Source organism: Phragmites australis, chromosome 4 (assembly GCF_958298935.1).
Source record: "Phragmites australis chromosome 4, lpPhrAust1.1, whole genome shotgun sequence".
Taxonomy (NCBI): Eukaryota; Viridiplantae; Streptophyta; class Magnoliopsida; order Poales; family Poaceae; genus Phragmites; species Phragmites australis.
The window spans coordinates 33105999-33127787 of NC_084924.1; the positions used below are offsets into that span (position 1 = coordinate 33105999).

Sequence of the window (21789 nt, forward strand, 5' to 3'; positions counted from 1 at the left end):
ACTTCAAAGTTAGGAAAGTTGATACTACTTTATTCTCTAAATCTATTGCAAATGATTTTTTTATATCAAATTTATATTGTTGATATCATTTTTGGATCTACTAACAAAGATTTTTGTGAGGAATTTGGCGAAATGATGTCTAGAGAATTTGAAATGTCTATGTTTGGAGAATTGAGTTTCTTTCTTAGACTTCAAATCAAGCAACTCAAAGATGGGACTTTTATTAGCCAATCAAAATATTTGAAGGATCTATTGAAAAAATTTGGTACGGTAGATGTGAAGCCTATCAAGACTCCTATGGCAACAAATGATTATCTTGATCTTGATGAGGGAGGTAAACCAGTATATTTAAAGCTTTTTAGATCTATGATAGGTAGTTTGCTTTATCCTACCGCATTTAGGTCCGATATCATGTTTAGTGTGTGCATGTATGCAAGGTTTCAAGTATCACCTAAAGATATCATTGGGTGCCTGTTAAGCATATTTTGAGATATTTTAAATACTCTTATAGTGTAGGGTTTTAGTATCCAAAAGGTACTAAGTTTGAGCTAATCGGATATTCAGATTCCGATTATGTAGGTTGTAAAATAGACAAAAAGAGCACATCCGGAAGTTGCCAATTTTTAGGTATATCGCTAGTTTTATGGTCTTCCAAGAAACAAAACTCCATAGCACCATCTACCGCCAAAGCGGAATATGTTTTCACGGGTAGTCGTTATGCTCAATTGCTATGGATGAGGCAAACTTTGTTAGATTATGAAATTGAGTTCAAAATAGTGCCTCTTTTGTGTGACAATGAAAGTGTCATGAAAATAGCCACAAATCCGGTCCAACACTCTAGAACCAAGGATATAGATATTCATCATCATTTTCTTAGGCATCATATAAGCAAAGGCGATATCCTAGTAGATAGTGTGAGAATCAAAGATCAATTGGTGGACATCTTCACCAAACCTTTAGATGGGAGTCGTTTTTGCAAATTGAGAAATGAGCTTAACGTCATTGACTTCTCAAATGTTGTTTGAAACAATGTGCACATAATGTTTGTGCATTTACATATTCTAGTAATCATACAATACTTTACATGCTCATATTGCTTATGATTATTTACTTCTTGAACATGCTAAATTGTTGTAATATTTCAATTCAAGTTTTTTCATCTAAGTTTATAGTTGAATTATGTTTCATATGGTTCTATCTCATATCTTATCTCTATAGATCATAGGTTATCTCAATATCTCGCTTCCTAGTTCAATTCCAAGAAGTTCTGAGTTTTCTAGTTCTAGCGGTCCGACCGCCATAAGCCCAGTTTGACCGTCAGATCTATACAGAGATTTTTCTAGCCTCCGGACTCCAGTGGTCTGACCACCCCAAGTCACGGTCTGACCGCCAGCGTCTGAGATGGCCGAATCATTTTCTTTCTTTATGTTCTCCTTTGGTCCCTATCTCACCAAACCGAGCGTTTGTTCTCTCTCACGAACATGTGCTCTCGGTGCCAACTCAAGAAAACTCAAATCCTTCATCCCAAGTCGATCCGAGACCATCCCCGGTCCAACTGCAAACTCCTCCGACATGTCTTCTTGGTATTTCCTTGATTCCTTCCCTTTTTACCATGGATTTCAAAGTTTTGAAGCTTCGGGTTTGAAGGGTATGATCTATCACATGAGGCATGAATTTGAGATGAAACTTGTTTAAATAAGTTACTAGCATCTATATTGAGTTATTCTCAAAGTTTGATTGGTTGGAACTTCAATTTTCATCAAAATCCACCATTTAGATCTATTTGCATGCTTGTGGTTAGATCGCAGCCTGTGCCGGACTGACCGCCAGCAGCGACAGAATCTGTTTTTTCATTGTTTCATCATATATCATTCCTTTTCTTTGATATAACTCCTTGTGGCATCTCTTATGATCAGTGTAAATGGAAGTGGCCTTGGGAGGAGGTTGAAAAAGATTGTGACTGGTGGGGGTAACGCTAAGAAAAGATTGACAGAATCGGATTCCTCGGATGATTGTCGGGACTCCGTGGATGCCTTCTTAGGATATTGGTGACGAAACCTCGTCTTTTATTGGTAATGTTGATCATGACATGGAAGATGCCAGTGATAAGGATCTTGAAATTAATCATCAAGCTTATGTTGGGTATAGAAAATATTAGACTTTAACTGAATGTACTAGAGCTAGAAACACTTATCAGTATGCTCTAGATAATGATGCTACTCAACCATATTTTTACACTATGGTGCAATAATATACCTTCTATGGTCATATTGTGAATAAGAAAATATTTGAACAAAAATGGATTAATTGGACTTATGTGAGATGGTTTAGCTGATATCTTTCAAGAGCTAGGTCTTCATGAGTTTGTGAGCTTCAAATGTGATTGGAATACAACTATCATTAGACAATTATATGCAACTATTGAAATATCACATGAAAGTTAGAAAATTGAGTGGATGATTGGATCCAAAAAATATGATGCTTCTTTTAGGGATTTTGCAAATGCTATGCGAATTCCTTATGATACTATTTATGGATCTGTTAATGTGCATGAAAATGTGCGAAGTGCCTTCTATGAGCCACTGGGGGTTGTTTCTAAAGTCACCCTTGGGACATTGACTGGGTTAAAAGTGCTACCTGCAACTACCAATAAAACTGTGAGAGCCACTTTTGCTCCAAAAGGTAGAAACAATGATACTATCCGGGATCATTAATTGGAATATCAATCATGTCATGAATAGGAGGAAAATTGGTGTGATCAATTATATGTTAAAGGCTATTGATGATATCACAGTGAGCATAACTTCAAATCTATATTTTGCTCCATATATCATGTCTCTCATTATTTTGAAGTCAAATTTCCGCCAAACATCTTGTGAGTCCAAACATATGGGATATAGACCATTCAAAGTGGATCCAAGTATTCTCCATAGAGGACAGGGAGGACAGGGTATTCCTGCAGCACAGGGAGGTTAGCATGAGGAACCTCAAGATTATGTTCCTCCTCTAGAACAGCCTGCTCCAGAGCAAGTCCCTCCTCAGTGGGTTCCTCTAGCTGGTTTCTCTGATCCTTACATGACATCCATCTAACAGGGTTTTCAGCAAAGTTTGGGCTCCTTTCAGACAAGCTTTCAGCAGAACTTCTATCAGCCCTTGATGATAGAGTCCAGTCTACCCGTCAGTCCATCTCTCTTGCTCTCAATGCTCAAAACCAAGACCTGAATGACATGTTTCACAATCTCTCTCTTGGACAGTAGTGGCTTGAGAATCAGTTCAACTCCTTCTCTGATCACTTTACAATATCTATCCGAGGCTTTCTCCACCTCCTCCTCAGGATGACAAGATCTTTTTGGTACTAGATGCTAAAGGGGGAGAAGTTAGAAGAAGTGAGAAAGAGGGAGAGCGAGAGATAATCTATCTACTCTATCCTGCATGTAATGTGATGAATTATGTTGCATCTTTATTTATTTTGGTTGCATGAGAACTGTTGGCGCAAGAGGATGTCTTGCGCGAACAGAGTACGGCGAGAGCCTCTTCTAATGAGGAAACTCAAGCTTAGGGATAGCAGTGCGCTGAGAGGAGAGAGCGAGAGAAGGGGTGTGTCTGTGATGGTCCTAAGAACACAAGAGATTTTACCAGGTTCGGGCCTTTTGGTCGGATAACAGCCCTACGTCCTGTGCTTTTACTTATGGTGTGTATCAACTAGTTACAAGAGGAGTTTCTACATCTAATCAGAGGAGAAAAATCCTTCACCGGGGGTCCTCTCTTCCTAGATGACCACGACCCCCTATTTATAGGGTGTACGTAGCTTAGTGTACAAGTTATCACGATGTACAAATATTTAGAACCTAGCCAAATTACCAGGTCTTATCCTGGATAACTACTTTTTACCCTACATAGAAGATTAATATCTACCGTGATAACTATTGTGGTGCCTACCCCCTGAGGGGTGAGCCGGTTGCCAATTGCGGCCTGGCGCCGCTCTACCAGGGCTGTTAGGATAAGCACTACTTGCACCGACATCAATCGCTCATCACCTCGCGTCAGGTCGGCTGCAGAGTGGTGTCCTTTCTTCTCTGATATTATCTCCAGAGGTCGGCTTCATTTTTAGGCTTCGGAAGGCCGCATGGCCACTGGAGGGGTGGCTTGAAGGGGTCTGCAACCTCCAGGGGCCCGATATCCTTCTGGGAGTCCGGAGGCCAAAGGCTTTGGAGGGACTTGCTGTAGCTTCGAGTATTCGGAAGACTACGTATGTGCCGGAGGGGTGACCCGAAGGGGTCCGCAACCTCTGGGGGCCAGGCCTCCTGCTGGAAGGCTAGAGGCCGAAGGCTCCGGAGGGACCTTTGATAGCGATGGTCAACCAGTATCCTCAGGCTAGTATATTTCCCCCAACAGTACCCCCTCATCCGCTAGTTCCGAGGTTCTGAGGGGCGAGCGGATGCATGATGAATTAGCTCTAGCCTCTTTGAAGTCTGGATGTCCCGAACAGCCTCCCGTCCTCGAAAAACCTCTCAGCGATAACCGCACACGGTGGCAACGAGGTTTGACGGAGGAGAGGCCTAACAGAGCGTCGCGGTGAAACCGAAGGTGGAGTCATCGGTGAAGTTGAGAGGCGTGTCGGAGGCAGAGCCATCTGGAGCCTGCGGTGATGAAGCCAGACATGGAGTCGGCAACGGGGTTGATGATGAGGCCAAGGTGGTGAAATCGACGACGGGGATGCAGGAGGTAGCCTGCTACCCCCTCAGCGGTAGATGCGGAAGTGAAGTCATCGGCGAAGCTAAGAGGCGTAATGGAGGTGGAGTCGATGACGAGGCTGCAGGAGGCAGCTCGTTACCCCCTCAGCGGTAGATGCCAGAAGCGTAGTCATCGACGAAGTTGAGGGGTGTGGCAAAGGTGGAACCGTCCGGAGCCCCCGACGGCGGAGAGCCAGAGGCAAAGTCGACGACGAGGCTGCGACCCGTTACCCCTCAGCAATAGATGCCAGAAGTAGAGTCATTGGCGAAACTGAGGGGCGTAACAGAGGTGGAGCCAATGACAAGGCTGCGGGAGGCAGCCCATTACCCCCTCAGCGGTAGATGCCAGAAGCGGAGTCATCGGCGAAGCTGAGGGGCATGACAAAGGCGGATCCGATCGGAGCCCCCGGCGGCGGAGAGCCGGAGGCGAAGTCGATGACGGGGCTGCGGGAGGCAGCCCGTTACCCCCTCAGCGGTAGATGCCGGAAGTAGAGTCATTGGTGAAGCTAAGGGGCGTAAAGGAGGCAACCCGTTCGGAGCCCCCGGCGGCGGAGAGCCAGAGGCGAAGTCGATGATGGGGCTACGGGAAGCAGCCCATTACCCCCTCAGCGGTGGATGCTGGAAGCATAGTCGATGGCGAGGCGGAGGGATGTAATGAAGGCGTTGTCGTCCGGAGCCCACGATGATGGAAGCTGGAGGCGAAGTCGATGATGGGGCTATGGGAAGCAGCCCGTTACCCCCTCAGCGGTGGATGCTGGAAGCGTAGTCGACGGCAAGGCTGAGGGACATAACGAAGGCAGAGTCATCCGGAGCCCACGAAGATGGGGCTACAGGAAGTAGCCCGTTACCCCCTCAGTGGTGGATGCCGGAAGTGTAGTCGACGACGAGGCTGAGGGACGTAATGAAGGTGAAGTCGTCCGGAGCCTGCATACTCTGAGTCCCACTCAACTTGTTGGAATCTCCGCTCTTGCACTGTGCCTGTAACTATCTGGAGAATAATCACTCCTCTGGCACGGAGGTTTTTGCCTTCAAGATGCCGAAGGGTTTTCTACCTCTCCGGCGTGGAGGCTATTGCCTTCAAGATGCCGAAGGGTTTTGAACATAATGTGTTCTGACAAGAAATGGCAAAATTATGCAACCTATGCAGGATCGACCTAGCCCTTTGGCTCCCTGACCATCTGTAAGCATATGCACATATACGTAGGTATGTATGTACGTATGATGTATGAGTGTATGTATGTTTGATGTATGAATGTATGTATGTATCATGTATGAATGTATGTGTGTATGATGTATGAATGTATGATGTATGAGTGTATGCATGTATGATGTATGAATGTATGTATGTATGATGTATGAGTGTATGTATATATGAATGTATGTATGTATGATGTATGTATAAGTGGCCCACACATCTTTATGCGTAGAGTGCTATACCTCTTTGGCATGGAGGCTATTGCCTTCAAGATGCATGAGGATTTCTTTTCCTTTCTGCCATGGAGGCTTATTAGGCCTTCAGATGGCGAAGGGTTTATTCCTATCCGGCGCGGAGGCTTACGCCTTCAAGATGACAGAGCGGTCTTTGCCTATCCGCCACGTAGGTTAGCTAGACCGTAAAGATGGCGGACGGAATATGCCTGTCTAGCACGGAGGCTTACGTCTTCAAGATGCTGAAGTGATCTTTACCTATCCGCCACGTAGGTTAGCTAGACCTTAAAGATGGCGGACAGAATATGCCTATCTAGCACGGAGGCTTATGCCTTCATGATGCTGAAGCAATCTTTGCCTATCCACCTTGTAGGTTAGCTAGACCTTAAAGATGGCAGACGAAATACTTCTCTGGCAGGGAGGCACTACCTTCAAGAGCTGGAGGTACTTTTGAGATAGGTCTTTAAAATATCTCCGTCACCTAGGCTATGCCATCAGGCGTGGAGGTTTTTCAGATATCTCTGTTTTGCGGAGGATTTTTCAAGACACTTCCGTCTGGCACCGAGCTTACTGAGGGTGGCCTCCGAAGTAGAGTTGGGCCGGAGCCTGATCTCAGACGCGAGGTGGGAGCAGAGATTCCAACTACCGGTGCAGAGAGCGGCCGGGGTATGCTTCTGAAGTGAATGGTGGCTGGAGGCCAGCCCCTGGCGCTGATGTGGGTGCGGAGGTGAGCTTCGGCATGTATCCTGGCCTTCGAAGGAGCTCGTCCTTTGTGGAAGGTGGCAACGCATTTGTGCGCCCGTGGCCGCAGGTTCTGGCCTTCGCCTGCACACCTATGGAGGCCTCCGGAGGGGCAACTTCTGGGATGATGGTGTGTTCGAGAGCCTCACCGGAAAAGGCATTGTAGGTGTTGAGCGTGATGAAGTTCAACAATGTCAAGAGAGCTGGTTGTTGGGGTCGTCAACGAACTAGGGACTGCGTAGTAATGTGTCTGGCGATGCTATGGCCCGACGAGGTGGTTCTTGCTTATGCCAAGGAAGTTGAGGTTCTTGAGGGTGCCCATCTCGGCGGGTATGGCATCGGTCAGCTGGCTACCGCTGGGCCGGAGCCGGTGGAGTGGTACGGTTGCCGTTGCCCGTCGGTAGGAACCCGGACAGCTCATTGTTCAGCAGCAGTAGCTTTGCTAAGTTCTGGAGGCCAAAGAGCTCCTTGGGGATCGGGCCTGCGAGGTTGTCATTGCCACACTTGCTAACAGGCTCTGAGCAGAATGAGTCACCGTGTTTGCCGTAGAGGTTGGTGCCCTGGTGAGTGGCCTCTGGCGTGGAGCGAGGCCTCCGGAGGACCGGAGCTCGGTGAGGTACATGGTGCACTCGATCGCCGCCGACATCAAATGAGTGCCACAACACTCGATGACGGGAGCACGACGCTGATATCTATAGTCTGTGAAGCACGTAGTTGATGCAGAAGCCACACGGGCATGTAGTGTGTCATTTACCTGTCCGCTCGCATGCAACTGTGGACGCAACCAGCACGTGGAGGAGAGTCAGCACGCTGTTGGGCGGTCCGAAGTACTTCCTCCGGCTCAGAGCTTGGAGGGGCTTCGGCCGTGGCATGAAGGGCTCCTGGCAGCTAGCCGGAGCTCCAGTCATAGAGCGCGAGTGCTTTAGTAGCTGGATGGAGCTTCGTCTGTGGAGTACGGATGGCTCTGTTTGGTCGAGGTAGACGAACGAGGGGGCTCCGAAGCGCATGAGGGAGGGGCACAGCTTTCGGCATGACGGTGTGGTAGCTGGAGTGGTGTAAGAGGTGATCGGCAGGCCAGAGAGCAGTCCGGCTAGAGGTGGAGCCGGTAGATGGTCTCCGGAGCTGGAGGTGGTCTGGACGGCGGCCTTCGGCATGTAGTTGGTAGAGTGGGGCTCTGCCAGTGGCAAGGCGGACGGGTTCTGGTCGTAGAACGCAGTGGTTTGCGGAAGCTGGACTGAGCTCCGGCCGTGAGGTGCTCCTCTTGTGTGTATGCAGTTAGTGAGCTTCTGTGGGGTGAGCAGTATTAGCTTTCTTCTCTATGTGCATGCGTGTGCTCCCTGCTCGGTGCTTGATCCAGCAGAGAGCGCGGAGTGCTCCGGTCGTGAGTGCGGAAGGGATCCGGCGGGGAGCGCAGAGGTGGTCCAGCAAGTGGAGGGGAGCAGCGAGGCCCCTGCTGAGTTCGCAGAGGCTTCGACCGAGGGGCTCTGGAGTTTGGCGAGGCATGGAGACGCTGGAGGTGAGTGAGGCTTCGGAAGTGAAGGGTGCTCCAACGTCGAGCGCGACGAGCTTCGGCATCGGGGGATGCTCCGGCCAGGGCGTGGCGAGTACTTCGGCAGTGATACTTTGAGGCGCCAACCTCTTCCGCCACAAGTTCCCGACCACCGTGTCGTCCCTGTACCCATACGCGAGCGTACGCATAAAGGGATACTTCTTCTTCTTTGGATCATTAGTTGTTTGTACGCAGTGCGCATATGGACCCCAGCTGCCACATGGTCAGCCTTGTGGTGCCATTTTGCGCTACTAGCTGTGACGGCAGGCAGGTGCCATTCTTCGATGGCAATGGTGGCAGCGGACGCTCATCTGCAGGAGTGCTAGTGGTTATGGTCAATTTAGAGGATGGTTCTCAGCGCGGTAGTGCCCCGGGCGGTAGTGGAGGTTGGCCGGAGCCGGAGTTGGAGTGTGCCTTCGGTGCGGTGGTGCGACGAAGAGAGCCTCATGTGTGGCTGCAAGCTTGAGGAGGCCCGGCCTAAGCACGAAGATGCTCTGGCCACCGCTTGTAGAAGCTTCGGTAGCAGACCGAAGGAGCTCCGGTGATTGAGGTACTCTGGTATGGAGACCCGATGGGTCAAGTGAGGACTTAGACCTCTAGGTGTTCTCTTGTCGATCTCCTTACTTTTCCGCATTTATATTTGAGTATTTACTTACTTGCAAGTTTTACTTTCCGCAGTTACTTTGTATTCTAGCTTGCTTGTTTTTTTAGCTTCTGTCTAGTTTGATCGTGTAGTCATATTTCAATTCATCTAGGCTAAGGTTACTAGTTGTTTTAGAATTCGGTAGGAGTTAATTTTTTAATAGCTCAATTCACCCTCCCTCTTGGACTATTCGATCTTTTCACACTACTTTGACCGCCACTACCCCTTTAGAGCGGCTTCTGAGACAGGAGCAAACTGTGGGGCGCGACTGGGGTAGACATGCTCGATTTATAGAAAAATTATTAATGCCGATTTGAAATACGAACCAACAGTGTAATAATTAACATTGTCGGTTCCTCTTCACTCAATTATTACTTTGTCGTTTAGATATTGAACCGACAGTATTAAACCTTATCACTGCCGGTTTAAAATACGAGCAAGCAAAGATAAATATTATCACTACCGGTTCATATTGGTTCAATTATTGCTCTGTCAGTAAAAAACTTTTAAACCGGCAGTGATAGTTATTATCACTATCAGTTCATAATACGATTATCATTATCGATTATTTTCTAACCAGTAGTGAAAAAGAGACAGTTAATGACCCTTTATAGAGTAGCATGTGTACATGAACATAGCCTTTTCCCTGTAAATGACCCACTACCTAATCCAGGATTAGTCAGATTAAAATACAGCATCTTTGGAGAAGGCCATCTAGCAGTACAGTCCACCCAGATACCGGCTTCCAGCAATCACAAAAGACGATCGATGCGATTGATGGTAGAGTACTATTTGGTCGATCGAGGTAGCTAGCTTTCTCACCACCTCTGTCAATCTCCTCACATGGCATCACATGAGGTAGGCCAACGCTTTTGAGACCTTTCCCAGATGCACGTGCAACCTTACAGCCGAAGGGGCGAGATACTCACAACTCACTGTCTTGATGAAACACGTTATTCTGATTTTAATGTGTTCATTCCTGTATGATATACTCCTGTTTATACCAATAAAATTACTAGCTATAGCACATCCAGATAGTGCATCTTAAACCAGAGGAATACCCTTCCTTTCGCTAGAAAAAAAGAAGAAGAGGAGTGTGATTTATGGTTGCATGCAGCCATGTTTGAACTTTTTTTTAATCAAAACTGAACCCTTGAATGGGTATCATCGTCCAAAAAAATAGTTTCATAATACCATGATTTCATTTTACTCTACAAATTTATTACACCAAAATAGTGTCTAAAGTTACATTCCGTAGAATACGGACCAGATGTTTAAAACGATACTTCTATGCGATACTGACGGTGGGGTACCTTTTCGTTCATCACCCAAGAAAATACATTTTCGTAACACAGGAGCAGAAATACCCATTGTGTCAGCAAAGGAAAATCGCTAGTTTGCAATTTACCCACGACGTAACATTGCTGCTCATATATAATTATATATAGTGTAGCACTGACTATGATATGATTCTTGTTGAATATTGAAGCGCCAGGCCGGAGCAACAAGACACACCAGTATCTCACTGGCTCGATTTTGTTTTTTTCTTTTCGAGGACTCTCTTACTTGAGCTAGGATCGCATCAGACCATACAGATAAAATAACAAACGAGATAAAGTTTAATTTTATAGTCAGCTAACTTTGGGTTACGACCATTGATATATATTGTGCAGGAATTAAACTCGATACATCTATTTGTTATCTTAATATTTGAGAAAAAATGAGCAACCATGTTCACTCTCGAGAACACAAAATTGCCATGTTAATATGAAAAAGAAAAGAATCTAGACCCCTCATTATTAAAAACATCTAACGTTTTGGATTAAACCAAAAGGTCCATATCAAATATGACTAATAAATAGATAAATTCGGAATTAAAAGATATGAGAAATTAACAGTTCGATTTTCATACGGTTTGAGAAACAAAATATCTAAATAAAAAGTCCAAATAAAAATAAAAATAATTGAAATTGAGGTTATAATATAAAAAGAAGGATACATGTCAAATATAGTCTTAGAAAAAAACAAAATATTATAAAAATCAAATATCTAAATAAAGAGCCCATAAAAAATACAATTAATCAATAGCTAAAATTCAATATAAAAATAATGAAAAAATTTAAAACTTTTACTAAGATAATAGATTAAGAAGCACCGTGTACTAAAAGGTCGTCACATCAGACAGACAGCAGGTAAGGTACAACACGGAGGAAAGACAAATATATTCTAATTTTTATTGAGATACCTACACCTAATTTACAATTATGGTGGTTGATCAAAACGTATACAAATTGAACCAATACATGTATATAATTCAAATATAAATTTGGAGTATAAATAATTTTCTTTCATTAACATAATTTTTATCCGAGACAAAATTTTAATCAAAGGTTATCATGACAAAATATTGCAACGATACTAGTTACGCTATTAGCAGGAGCCACCTTGCTAGTTATCTTTAGTAAACCAATGCATAAAAGATCAGGTGATTGGCACTACAATATTGCATCTTTCTTGTTTTAATTTCATTCCCCCTCTTGCCAACAGCAATGAACACAGTGAACAGTACCCTTATATATGACCAGCTCAGTGTTATCATGCAGTTTTTATTTGATCCATACTTTCATGAATTATGTAAAATCCAACTAACTCTTGTTATATATAATAATTAATGAGGAATTCTTACCAGTATTCCTCCGTGCCCTGGTTTTTTTATTTGGGCATGCTAAACAACTAGCTTCTACCTGAATCTTCTATTTCCAGCCCTACCCGAGAAGATGTGCTCTGTGTCTATTGGAGAGGGTATCACCATGCGTGGCGTTACTGGTCATCTGTCGAGAACAGAATCCAAACACTCTTGACGAGCCCAACAAACACACAAGCCTGGAAAAATAACAGAATTCAAACATTCTCGACGAGCACAATAACGAGTGACTGCCGAGCACCGGAGTGAGCTACACCTGGGCTTTTGAGTCTGTTAGCATGTACTCCAAGAATTAACTTCACTACGAAGACCGCTTCCAAATTCCGTGCTTCAGATACAAAAATATTAATGGATATATCAACCTTTCATTATTGACAAAAGAAGTTAATTGTTTTTCGTTCATTGCCATATTGCTTTTTAATATTGCAGATTTTCAAATAATTTAGTAATAGTCAAATAACTTCGGATGCTGTAAAAAGTACAGGTTATAAACTTTTCTTTTATTACAACTCACATATGTACGTATTCAAGAAAATCATATTCTATCAACATGTACATGTACATTTTTTTTAAAGAATCTATTGTAGTGTAGAAGCGTAGGAAATATAAAAGGTGAAGTTCCGCATAAATCTCGAGTACAAGAGGGGAGGACAATCCGACCAACCCTAGTCCCATCAAATTGTAGTTTGATGTTGTATTGCACATTGCAATACTTCACTACTGTGAAAAGTTTCCATCAAGAATACTATGATGAATTCGTGCAAATAAAAAACATAACACTCGTTGGATAAAAAACACTTTTGTTGAGCAGACTAAGCTATTTGACACGATTTATTACTAATTTCTGTTTCTCAAAAACTATAAATTAAAATAAATAGATTGACTTATTACTGATTTTTAAAAAACTAAAATGCTAGTTTCTGATAAAATAAACTAAAAATTGATAAGCTGACTGACTTTTCTGAAAAACTAGTATGTTGATAATTTTATCGTAAAAGCTAACAGTTTTTGATATAAGTCATAAACAACTTTCAGCAAAAATCATACCTTCCGGCTGTGCTGTGCTAAACATAGCATGATTCTGTTCTAGGATTCTTGTGACCTTCCGCAATAAGGTCCATAAATATTTTCTGAACCTTCCACGATGCGTTTCATTGCACACGTCACAAGCTCAACGACAGTGGATCAGACGGCCGCACTTGCTGCGCTAGCGTAGGGCATGTTTAGTTGGGCTAATGCCTTTTGGTTTTGGCTAAAAAGCTATTTTTTTTGTTTTCTAGCTTTTGATGGTTGGCTTTATCAGCTTTTGCAACAAATTTTTATCTTTTTAGCACACTAAAAATTAGAAAAACTCTTCTCGACGTGCTTCTTAGCACATAAAAAATAAAAAACTCCTCTAAATGGGCTTATCAGTTTTTAATTTATTTTCTAAGAAATTAAATTTTCAAGTTTTCAAAAATCAACTCGACAGCTAAACTGTTTGATTTGATTTTTAGCTTTTACAAACTGACTGAACCAGCCTTAAAGCACCTCGTGAAACGGGAAAAACATAGGCACGGATCAGCGGGCCCGCTGCCCAGGGCCACCAACCGCAGATCGCACCGCAGGTCCGCACACCCGCACGGGCCAAAAATTTACGACCCGGATCCCCACGACGCAGGGGGGCGGCGAGACTTTGGGGAGGCAAGCGGAACGCTCGGGTGGCACAGGGAGCCGTGCGGTGCGGTCTAGGAGATTTCCGGCGCAACGCGACGTCACGGTGACAGGTGGGGTGGGTGGGGGTGTCTGGTGGTTGGTCAGCGAGCGCGGCGTCGAATCGTTGGGCGGCGCGCGGGCGTGTACCGTTACGGAGGGCTACGACGGGAGTACCATAACCATACCACTATCGGTCCTTTGCTGGCAACGAGGAATCATGGCGAGGAGAGAGGACGGTCTTTACCTGCCCGAGGGCCGGGACCGCGCCGTGCGTGCCCGTGCTACAACCTTCTCCGCCGGGATGGAGTGTTTGGAGCACTGGACTAGTGCCCTACCTTCTCACCTTTCATTTTCATTCCTTTTTTTAATTCCTTTGGCCTAGATTCTTCTTACATTAATCTTGTGAACTGTCAGCCTGTAAAACCGCAATTCCACTATGGTCAAGCATATTTCTGCAGTATCCAATAATTAATCTAGTACTCTCTTATTATAAATACTTGTCACTTTTAATTTTTATGATAGAAGAGAGTAGTAATGTAAGATTTGTTTATTTTCGTTTTAGATTATGGCTTTCAATTTTTACCATCTAAATTGAAATAAATAAACAATTTTTTAACGTAGTTTTTTATAATCCGCTTGTTGAATTATGTGGATTCAAAAGCTAATTTTTCTCAACTTTTTCCATATCATAAAAGTTTATTTTACTAAATTGCTCATCAATTTTTTTTTAAATTCACAATTAAAAGCTATATACAATCCATTATTTATAAATTATTTTTTCAAAATCTCTAATTAAAGCATAGTCATAAATACTCCTAATTCCTCGCAAGGGCACTTTTGGTCCATGTGCTGGAACGGAACGCTCCCCACCCACCGACGCCGGCGACGCCCCGCTTCCTTCCTCCTACCGCGTTCAAAACCCCACGGAGCACACAAAACACCACACCAGTGGCAGGACAGTAAAAACCTGCCAGTTTCCCACTCCACCACTTGTCCCTTTTCCTCGCGTCCATTTCCATCCATCACTCCCGGCTCCGCTGCAACTGCCTAGAAAAGGAGCACAGGAAAATTCCCGATTAGCATTTTGAATTTTTCGATCCGATCTGCGCGGCGCCGGACCGGAATGCGGGAAGCCGCAGCTCGATCTGGTGAGGCATCCTTCTCCCGCGATTTTTCTGGCGTTTTTTTGGAGTGTTTTGGTGCAGTTTAAGGGAGTTGCTTCGGCTCGAAGCGTGCGGGGTGGTCAGCAAGCGGGCGCCGTCACCTCTGGATCCGCTTCCTGTCGCTTCGGTGCTCGCGAATCGTGGCGGCTTGAGGCTGGATCTCGGGGGGCTTTGGGTTTTGGATTTTGATTTTGTTTGTTTGGATTTGGGGTTTTTGGATCCAGGGGTTGCCGTGTCCTGGAATAACTTCCGGTCAGAGAGAGGTTTAGACTTGTTTATGCAAAGCAGGCGTTAATTGGTTTGGTAGCCCAGGTGGAAGATCTGAAGTGATGGTACTAGAATTTAGCCTTTTAGTTTACTCGTAGTAGTTATTTGCTAGTTACCTGATCTGTGCTCATGTGCTGGGCCTGCGGACTGCAAGCATGGGGGCATAAGCTACAATCATTTGGAATTTGGTTAAACTCTCCAGCACAGGGTAATATTACAGTGTATTTTCTACCTTGATCATATAGTAATTTTGTGCGTGTGATTTGGGATCCTGGTGGAGGCTGAGCTGTGGAGTGGATTTGGTAGTGAGTGCAGAATCTGTTTGTGTCCATTGGATTACTCCCTTGATTTCGGTACATTGGCGTTTGAAACTTGGAGCATATATCAGCTGTAGATTTCGGTACGTTGGCGTCTGTGTCTTTGGCCCATTGGATTACTCCCTTGATTTCGGTACATTCGCGCTTGAAACTTGGAGCATATATCAGCTGTAGATTTCGGTACATTGGCGTCTGTGTCTCTGGCATCTGTAATTTTCTTTTTTCCCCCTTCTTTTGGGACCCCTTTATTTGGTGCAGGGTGCTTGACGTTTAGCTATTCTTCCTATTGTTTGCAGGGCTTTGAAGTGGATGAGGAACTGATTGTGTTTGGAAAGAGTTGTAGTGTAGGAAGCGGCAATCAAGGCTGTAAGCAAAATGCAGGGGAAAGTTGCTAGCAATGTGGAGCTTGATTCTGCTGTCTTCCAAGTATCCTCGGTTCACAACAGGTGAACACTGGCTAGTATACTTTTGTTGCATAATTGCTGTTTCTCCAAAATATCCGCTTAGGCCATGGTTTGGAATGTAGTTCTTAGGGATTTTCAAAGTGAACTGTAGCTCTAGCATTACAGACACTCTTACAGTGCTTTCCCATTAGAGAGGTTCACATATCTTAAAATTAAATTATGCTTCAGTTTTTGTAATTGGATTTGGTTGAAAACTAGGGTTCATGGATACACAACTGCATTTCTTTGTTGCCATGCTGAGTCTATTATGATTCACAATTGGGTATAAAGCTTAACTCTGCCCCTCTTGTGAAATTTTCCTTGTGTAGGTACGAGACAATTGCTTTTTGTAAGGGGAATACAGAACTGATAGCATCTGGTCCTTTTGACCAGCTAGTTCTGCACTTGGAAGATGCCAAAAAGTTCCGATCTTGTTCATCAAGTGGCACTTTTAAGCTGTTATTGGCAGGGGATGGAAAAGGGTCTTCCTGGTTCACAAAATCCACCTTAGAGAGGTATTTGCAGTCTTTCTAGGTGGTAATGTTTCTGCCATTTATAATTATGACTAAATTAAACTTGTCCACCAGATTCTTGCATATCATAAATTCATCTGAAGTGTCAAAATCAGTGAATGGAGTTTTAGATGAGATATCACAGCTTGAGGAAACTAGAAAGTTTCATCAGTCGCTCCATTTTAAGGTATCGATTGTTTGCCGAAATAAAAAAAAAAGACTTCACCAAAGTTCACTTAAGATTTGAATGCATATGCCATTAATAATAAAAATGCATTTGTTTTGCAGGAGCAACAAACTGTTACAAGTGGTGCTTTAACTGGTATGTTCAAATAGGCATTTGATTCTTCCCTTGTTCTTTGTTATTGAATACATCATTACCTTTTAATGGATAAATGGATATACACTATGGTCTTTCCCCCCTCTTTATTTTAGTCTACATAATCCACTATAGTTATGTTAGATTTTATTAAACCATTTTAGTGCTACGTGGGGTTGTGGGATTCAACTTTCACTAGCAATGTGATTTGTATTGCATGCTGCTAGACAATCAATCCTTTAATTATACATTTATACCCATGATTCATTTGCTTATCACCAAAGAGATAATTGTCAGCTGTATATTCTGAGAATATTCCTTCCTTCTACTCCCTCTGGTCATAAAAACATGATGTTATGGATAAAATTCGATCAAACTTTCAAAACTTTGACTAACAATAGTTTTCAGAATATTTTATTTGGAAACATTATAATCATATATGTAGATTTGTCTTGAAAATGCTTTCGTAATATCACAAATTTATTGGATTTTATAAATATATCCTAATAGAAAATAGTGGTCAAAGCTATGCATTGGAGACTGTCTTGTCCAAAACATCATGTATTTGTGACCGGAGGAAGTATTAGCTGCTTTCATTTTAGTTGATAATATGTAATTCTTAAGTATTCATCTACATCTTCATTGGTTTTGTTCATGCTTCTCACGTTTTGCTCTAATAGTAGAACTGTTGAAGTTTAATTATGTTTTCAAAGATGGTATCAAGGTTCACTTAAATGTTTCACACCCGACAAATTTGTGCATATATGCAAATGCACACAATACTCATCTGAAAATCATAAGCATTCAAACTTGCAGAGTAGATGCTTTATATGCTTGCTGGATATTTAATCATGGAAATATCTAGCTACGACTGGGGTTCATGCTTCACATGATATTAGCATTGCTAAATTTCTTATTTCAGCTTATATTGATAGAATCCTCAGTTTAGTATGATATTCCATCTTTGCAGGCTTGTTTGGTATCGGTGCCACAGCACAGCAGGTGATTTTCACTTCCCTGCAAGGTCTTAGTATTACGCACTTGTACTCTTTTATGTTCCATTTTCTTACATTTCATTTTAAATAATCATTTTCAGGGAAATGTTGACCCAAATTCATCGGAGGCTACAAAGTAAAGTCTTTTCTTTTTCCTGCTTCTTTATTTTGCCCCTCTTTTAGTTGGCATTTTATATGGTTAAATATGCAAGGAATGAATTGCTTCGAGCACTGGATTTGAGGTTGACTGCACTGAAAGAAGAGATCTTGGTCTTACTGAATCAAGCAGTTGGCTCCAATTTGTCAACAAGGGAAATCTCTGATTTATCTGCTTTTGTTCAGCAATTTGGAACATCAGATTTTAGGTATGTTGCAACAGCATTGCATCCTAAAAGATCACTCAGTTTTTGTACAATCGGAAAGTATAAATAGTGCTAGTAGGCCTCATGGGTGTCCTCTATTCATCCATAAGCCCTCCAGTCTGATTCTGACTTTTTTTTTTTGGGAAAGCTTATGAACATGATTAGTTGTAATTAGGTTGCTTTGATATGTATATCTATGTGTGTGTGTGTGTGTGTGTTGTGTCTTATATCTTAAGATATCTGCCTTCATTGTTTAGTTCATGTGAGACAAGTTAACTTTTGGTGTTTTCATTTGCTAGTTGGTTGATGCGGTGCATGTTGTTGATTTCGGATTGCCAACCCTCTGAGCTCCCTTTACAGCAGACTTCTACTGCTGAGAAAATTGACAAGGGTGAGAATGCACATAAGACCCGTGATATCAGCCCTCCAACCAATCTCCAGAGGACTATTGTCAACAATGTCTCTCCAGCAAAGCTTGCACAAGTTGAGCGTGAAAGCTCAGAAGAAAGTGATGATTCCTGTGAGTCCAGTGATGAAGGTGACGTGGTTGTTGAAAGAAGTCGACCTCTTGTAAGATCTGCTTCACCTAGAAAGTCTGCTTCTCCAGCACGGAGGGTTCAAATTGGCAGGTCAGGATCTCGTAGATCAACAGCAATTGCCATCAAGAGCATCAGCTACTTTCCCCCCAGTCAGAGAATTCCTTTGGATAAAGATGATCAAAGTAGCACCTGCAATGGTGAAACTGACCAACCACCGAGGAAATCTGACAATAACGTAAGAAGGATGAGTGTGCAGGATGCAATTAACCTTTTCGAGAGCAAGCAGAAGGATCAAAATCCGGATTCTCAAAATAACAAAGCTGGCTTGTTTGCTACTAAGTCTGTCCTGCGAAGGTGGAGTTCAGGAATGGGTGATCCTCTGAACAAGTCAGAGGAAAAAATCTCAGATTCCACGTCTGAAAGTAAATCTAACAATATGGCATCTGATACAGAGAGGAATGGAGTTGAAATAAAGGCTGAACAAGATAGAGCACCAAACAGTATTGTTACACCTGAGGATGAAGGTTTAACTTCCCATGCTGATTTTCATAGCATTGAAATGTCAAAAATGGAGAGTATGGTGCCTAGTAGCGATGTTTGCACAGAACAAACAAAGCCTGGACAGGAGGAAGGCAGTGATCGGGCAATGGCCTCTGCTGAGTGGAACCGCCAGAAGGAAGCTGAGCTTAATCAGATGTTAATGAAAATGATGGAGGTCATGCCTGGAAAGTTTGCAGGTGCTAATGTCGCTGCTGCTGGGCCCAAGGCCACCAATCAGAAGAAAGGTGGATCCCATGGTCAGCATAGAGAGAAGCAAGACACAAAAGTTCGAACTGAGAAAGGTGTAAGACGACCAGCAAAGGAGGCGAGCACCAAGCTCTTGAAGGAAACAGCTGGGCAGAACAAATCAGTAATGACTCCAAAAACTGGGACTGTAATAGAGAAACGTATTTCACCAGTTACACAAAGGGCACGAAGAAATTCATCGCCTCCGGTCCTACCAAAAGAATTAGCTTCAAAGACTCCAGCCAAAAAAAGTTCACCAAAACCATCACCTGCGCCTGCTTCTCGTAGTTCATGGTCAGGTGGGTCTTTGGCTAAAACAACTACATCACAAAAAACAAAAAGCTGTCCTGGGATGGCTTCGACGCCAACACCAACTAGCCGGAGGAGGACTCCAACATCACCCTCGACATCTCAGCCAACTTCAAAAGTGGAAAGAGCCCTTGAACCAGTGAAGAACAAGAAGGAGGCTGTGATTGCCACAAAGGCAGCTATAAAAGGACAGGAAGAGAAGAAGACAAAAACAGCAACAAAGACAAGTAGGATAGCAAAAATTTCGCCTGCTTCAGATGAAAAATCAAGTGCAACAACGAAGCAAACCTTGTCTAATAAGGTCTCAAAGAAAAGCAGTGTTGTACCGCTAGAGTCCAAACCGTTGAAGAAAGCCACAGGGATTAGTCAAAGTGTTGGTTCTGGTACTGTGAAGAGTAAGGTGTCCCAACTTGATGACTCTTCAAAAGATAGTGAAAATGTGAACCAGGCTGAAGATAAGGAGCAATCTCCTATGACAACCGAGCCAACTACTAAGGTACTGGAGGCTGATCTTGCTCAACCAGCACATGATGTTGATGAAAATTTAGAAATTTCGCTCGATAATGACTTGAATATTGAAAAAACAGAAAAGCCGGCCTCGAGTTTAACTGCAACAGAAATGGGCTCCAGTGACCAAGTTGAGCCCTCTACCAATGAGATGCAACCTCCCGAAGAGGACATGGGCATCTCATCAACTGCCTGGGTAGAAGTAGTGCATCAAGAACAAGAAGTCACCTATCTGAGTGAAAATGTAGTGGCTGAGGATCTAACCTCACCAGGAATTGCACCATTGCCATCATCAAGCCCAAGAATTCATCATTCGTTATCACAAATGTTGCAAGCAGATAGCAATGAACCAGAAATTATTGAGTGGGGAAATGCTGAAAACCCACCTGCAATTGTTTTTCATAAAGATTCTCCAAAAGGATTCAAGAGGCTTCTAAAGTTTGCTCGGAAAAATAAAGGAGACAACAATGCTAATGGTTGGGCAAGCCCATCGGTAGTTTCTGAAGGAGAAGATGAATTCGAAGAATCAAGAGGTACTAGTGACGGTGCAAATTCGAGCAGAATTTTTTTTGATGGTTCAAAGACTAATAGCATCTTAGCAGGTACCTTTTTCAACCACAATCTCGGAAGATGGTTCCTTATCCAGGGCAACTTTTATAGAAAGAATCTCTATACTGATATAGCTAGTATGTTGGGCCTCTTGATATTTGCATCCATTGTTGGTTTCAAAATGATTATACAGTCTGACCTTATCCTGGTACCAAGTAGCGTCATGTTATGAGAGTATGTATACATAAGTACATTTTCACGGGCTAGAATTAAGTAGTTATAATCTTATAGCCGCATCCTTATCCATAGCGGCGAATGCACAAATTTAGTACCCACTGCCAGATAGAACTTTTTTGTGGAGTGTTTGTGAAACGGTACAGCAGTTCAACTATCTTTCTATGCTTGATTGAATTACGTTTGGAGGTACACATTCTTATGTTTCAATTGGTTATGCTTAATTCTGAACCTAGAAAATTTCCAGCTCAATCAACAACCGGCAGTTTCAACTCTATGAACTCGGATAAACTACGGGAAAGGCCTGGAGCTGCCACATCAATGAAAGGTTAGTTTTTGCCTAGCAGTGTGCCACCTTCAGTTTTTGTCATAAAGTAAAGCCACCACTAATGCATCTTTGTCGCTTTGTACTTCTAGCCTCAAGGTCATTCTTCTCCCTCTCAAACTTCCGGAGCAGCAGATCGAACGAGTCATCAAAGCTTCGATAGCACCCCTTGTTTGCCAGGAGATACATGGATAGTTTACTCTTCATGGAGACCTAGATGTAAAAATGGTTTGAGGTTTGATTGTTCGGACGGAGCCAGCTTGTTGTGTTTGGTTCAGGTCACCTGCTATTGGATATAGCTTCTGCCTATGCAATGCCATACTTTGCTTCTGCCTTTCTGTACATTTATATCTTTTACAGTGGTTGCGAGCTGATCGAGATGGCCGTTATGTTTGCATGGCTCACAAGAGACTGCTGCTACCAATTTTTTTTTGCTGTACCAGTAGTTGGTTCCGGAAGCTGTCATGCTAGCGGCAATGTTGGGAGTCATGTTCATATTGTGAGTCTCTTGTGCGCGCGGACGCCAAAACTCAAATATCAATTTGACATCTCATAGCTCTCTCATGATTGTGGCCATCTAAAAATTTTTCATGTAGCTGCTGAGGCAATGTGTGGCATGCGCACTTGACCACACAATTCGCAATTTTTGTCGCAACAGATACACGAAAC

At 43.3% G+C, this 21789-nt stretch overlaps 1 protein-coding gene across 4 annotated transcripts; it reads left to right on the forward strand.

Annotated features, from left to right (window-relative positions):
• Positions 1-14419: 14419 nt before the first annotated feature.
• LOC133916173 (uncharacterized) lies at positions 14420-21511 on the forward strand. 4 transcript variants are annotated; one of them, XM_062359724.1, is made up of 11 exons: positions 14421-14641; positions 15537-15686; positions 16013-16198; positions 16271-16382; positions 16484-16517; positions 17485-17516; positions 17611-17645; positions 17722-17874; positions 18171-20614; positions 21043-21123; positions 21213-21511. In XM_062359724.1, exons 2-11 carry the CDS (start codon positions 15616-15618, stop codon positions 21281-21283), a joined length of 3219 nt encoding a protein of 1072 aa, XP_062215708.1. In that variant the 5' UTR covers positions 14421-14641; positions 15537-15615; the 3' UTR covers positions 21284-21511. The 4 variants fall into 4 exon arrangements, with proteins under 4 accessions (XP_062215710.1, XP_062215708.1, XP_062215711.1 ...); XM_062359727.1 differs by having other exon boundaries at positions 18171-20545; XM_062359726.1 differs by lacking the exons at positions 21043-21123; positions 21213-21511 and adding an exon at positions 20615-21009 and having other exon boundaries at positions 14420-14641; positions 18171-20545.
• The last annotated feature ends 278 nt before the right edge of the window (positions 21512-21789 follow it).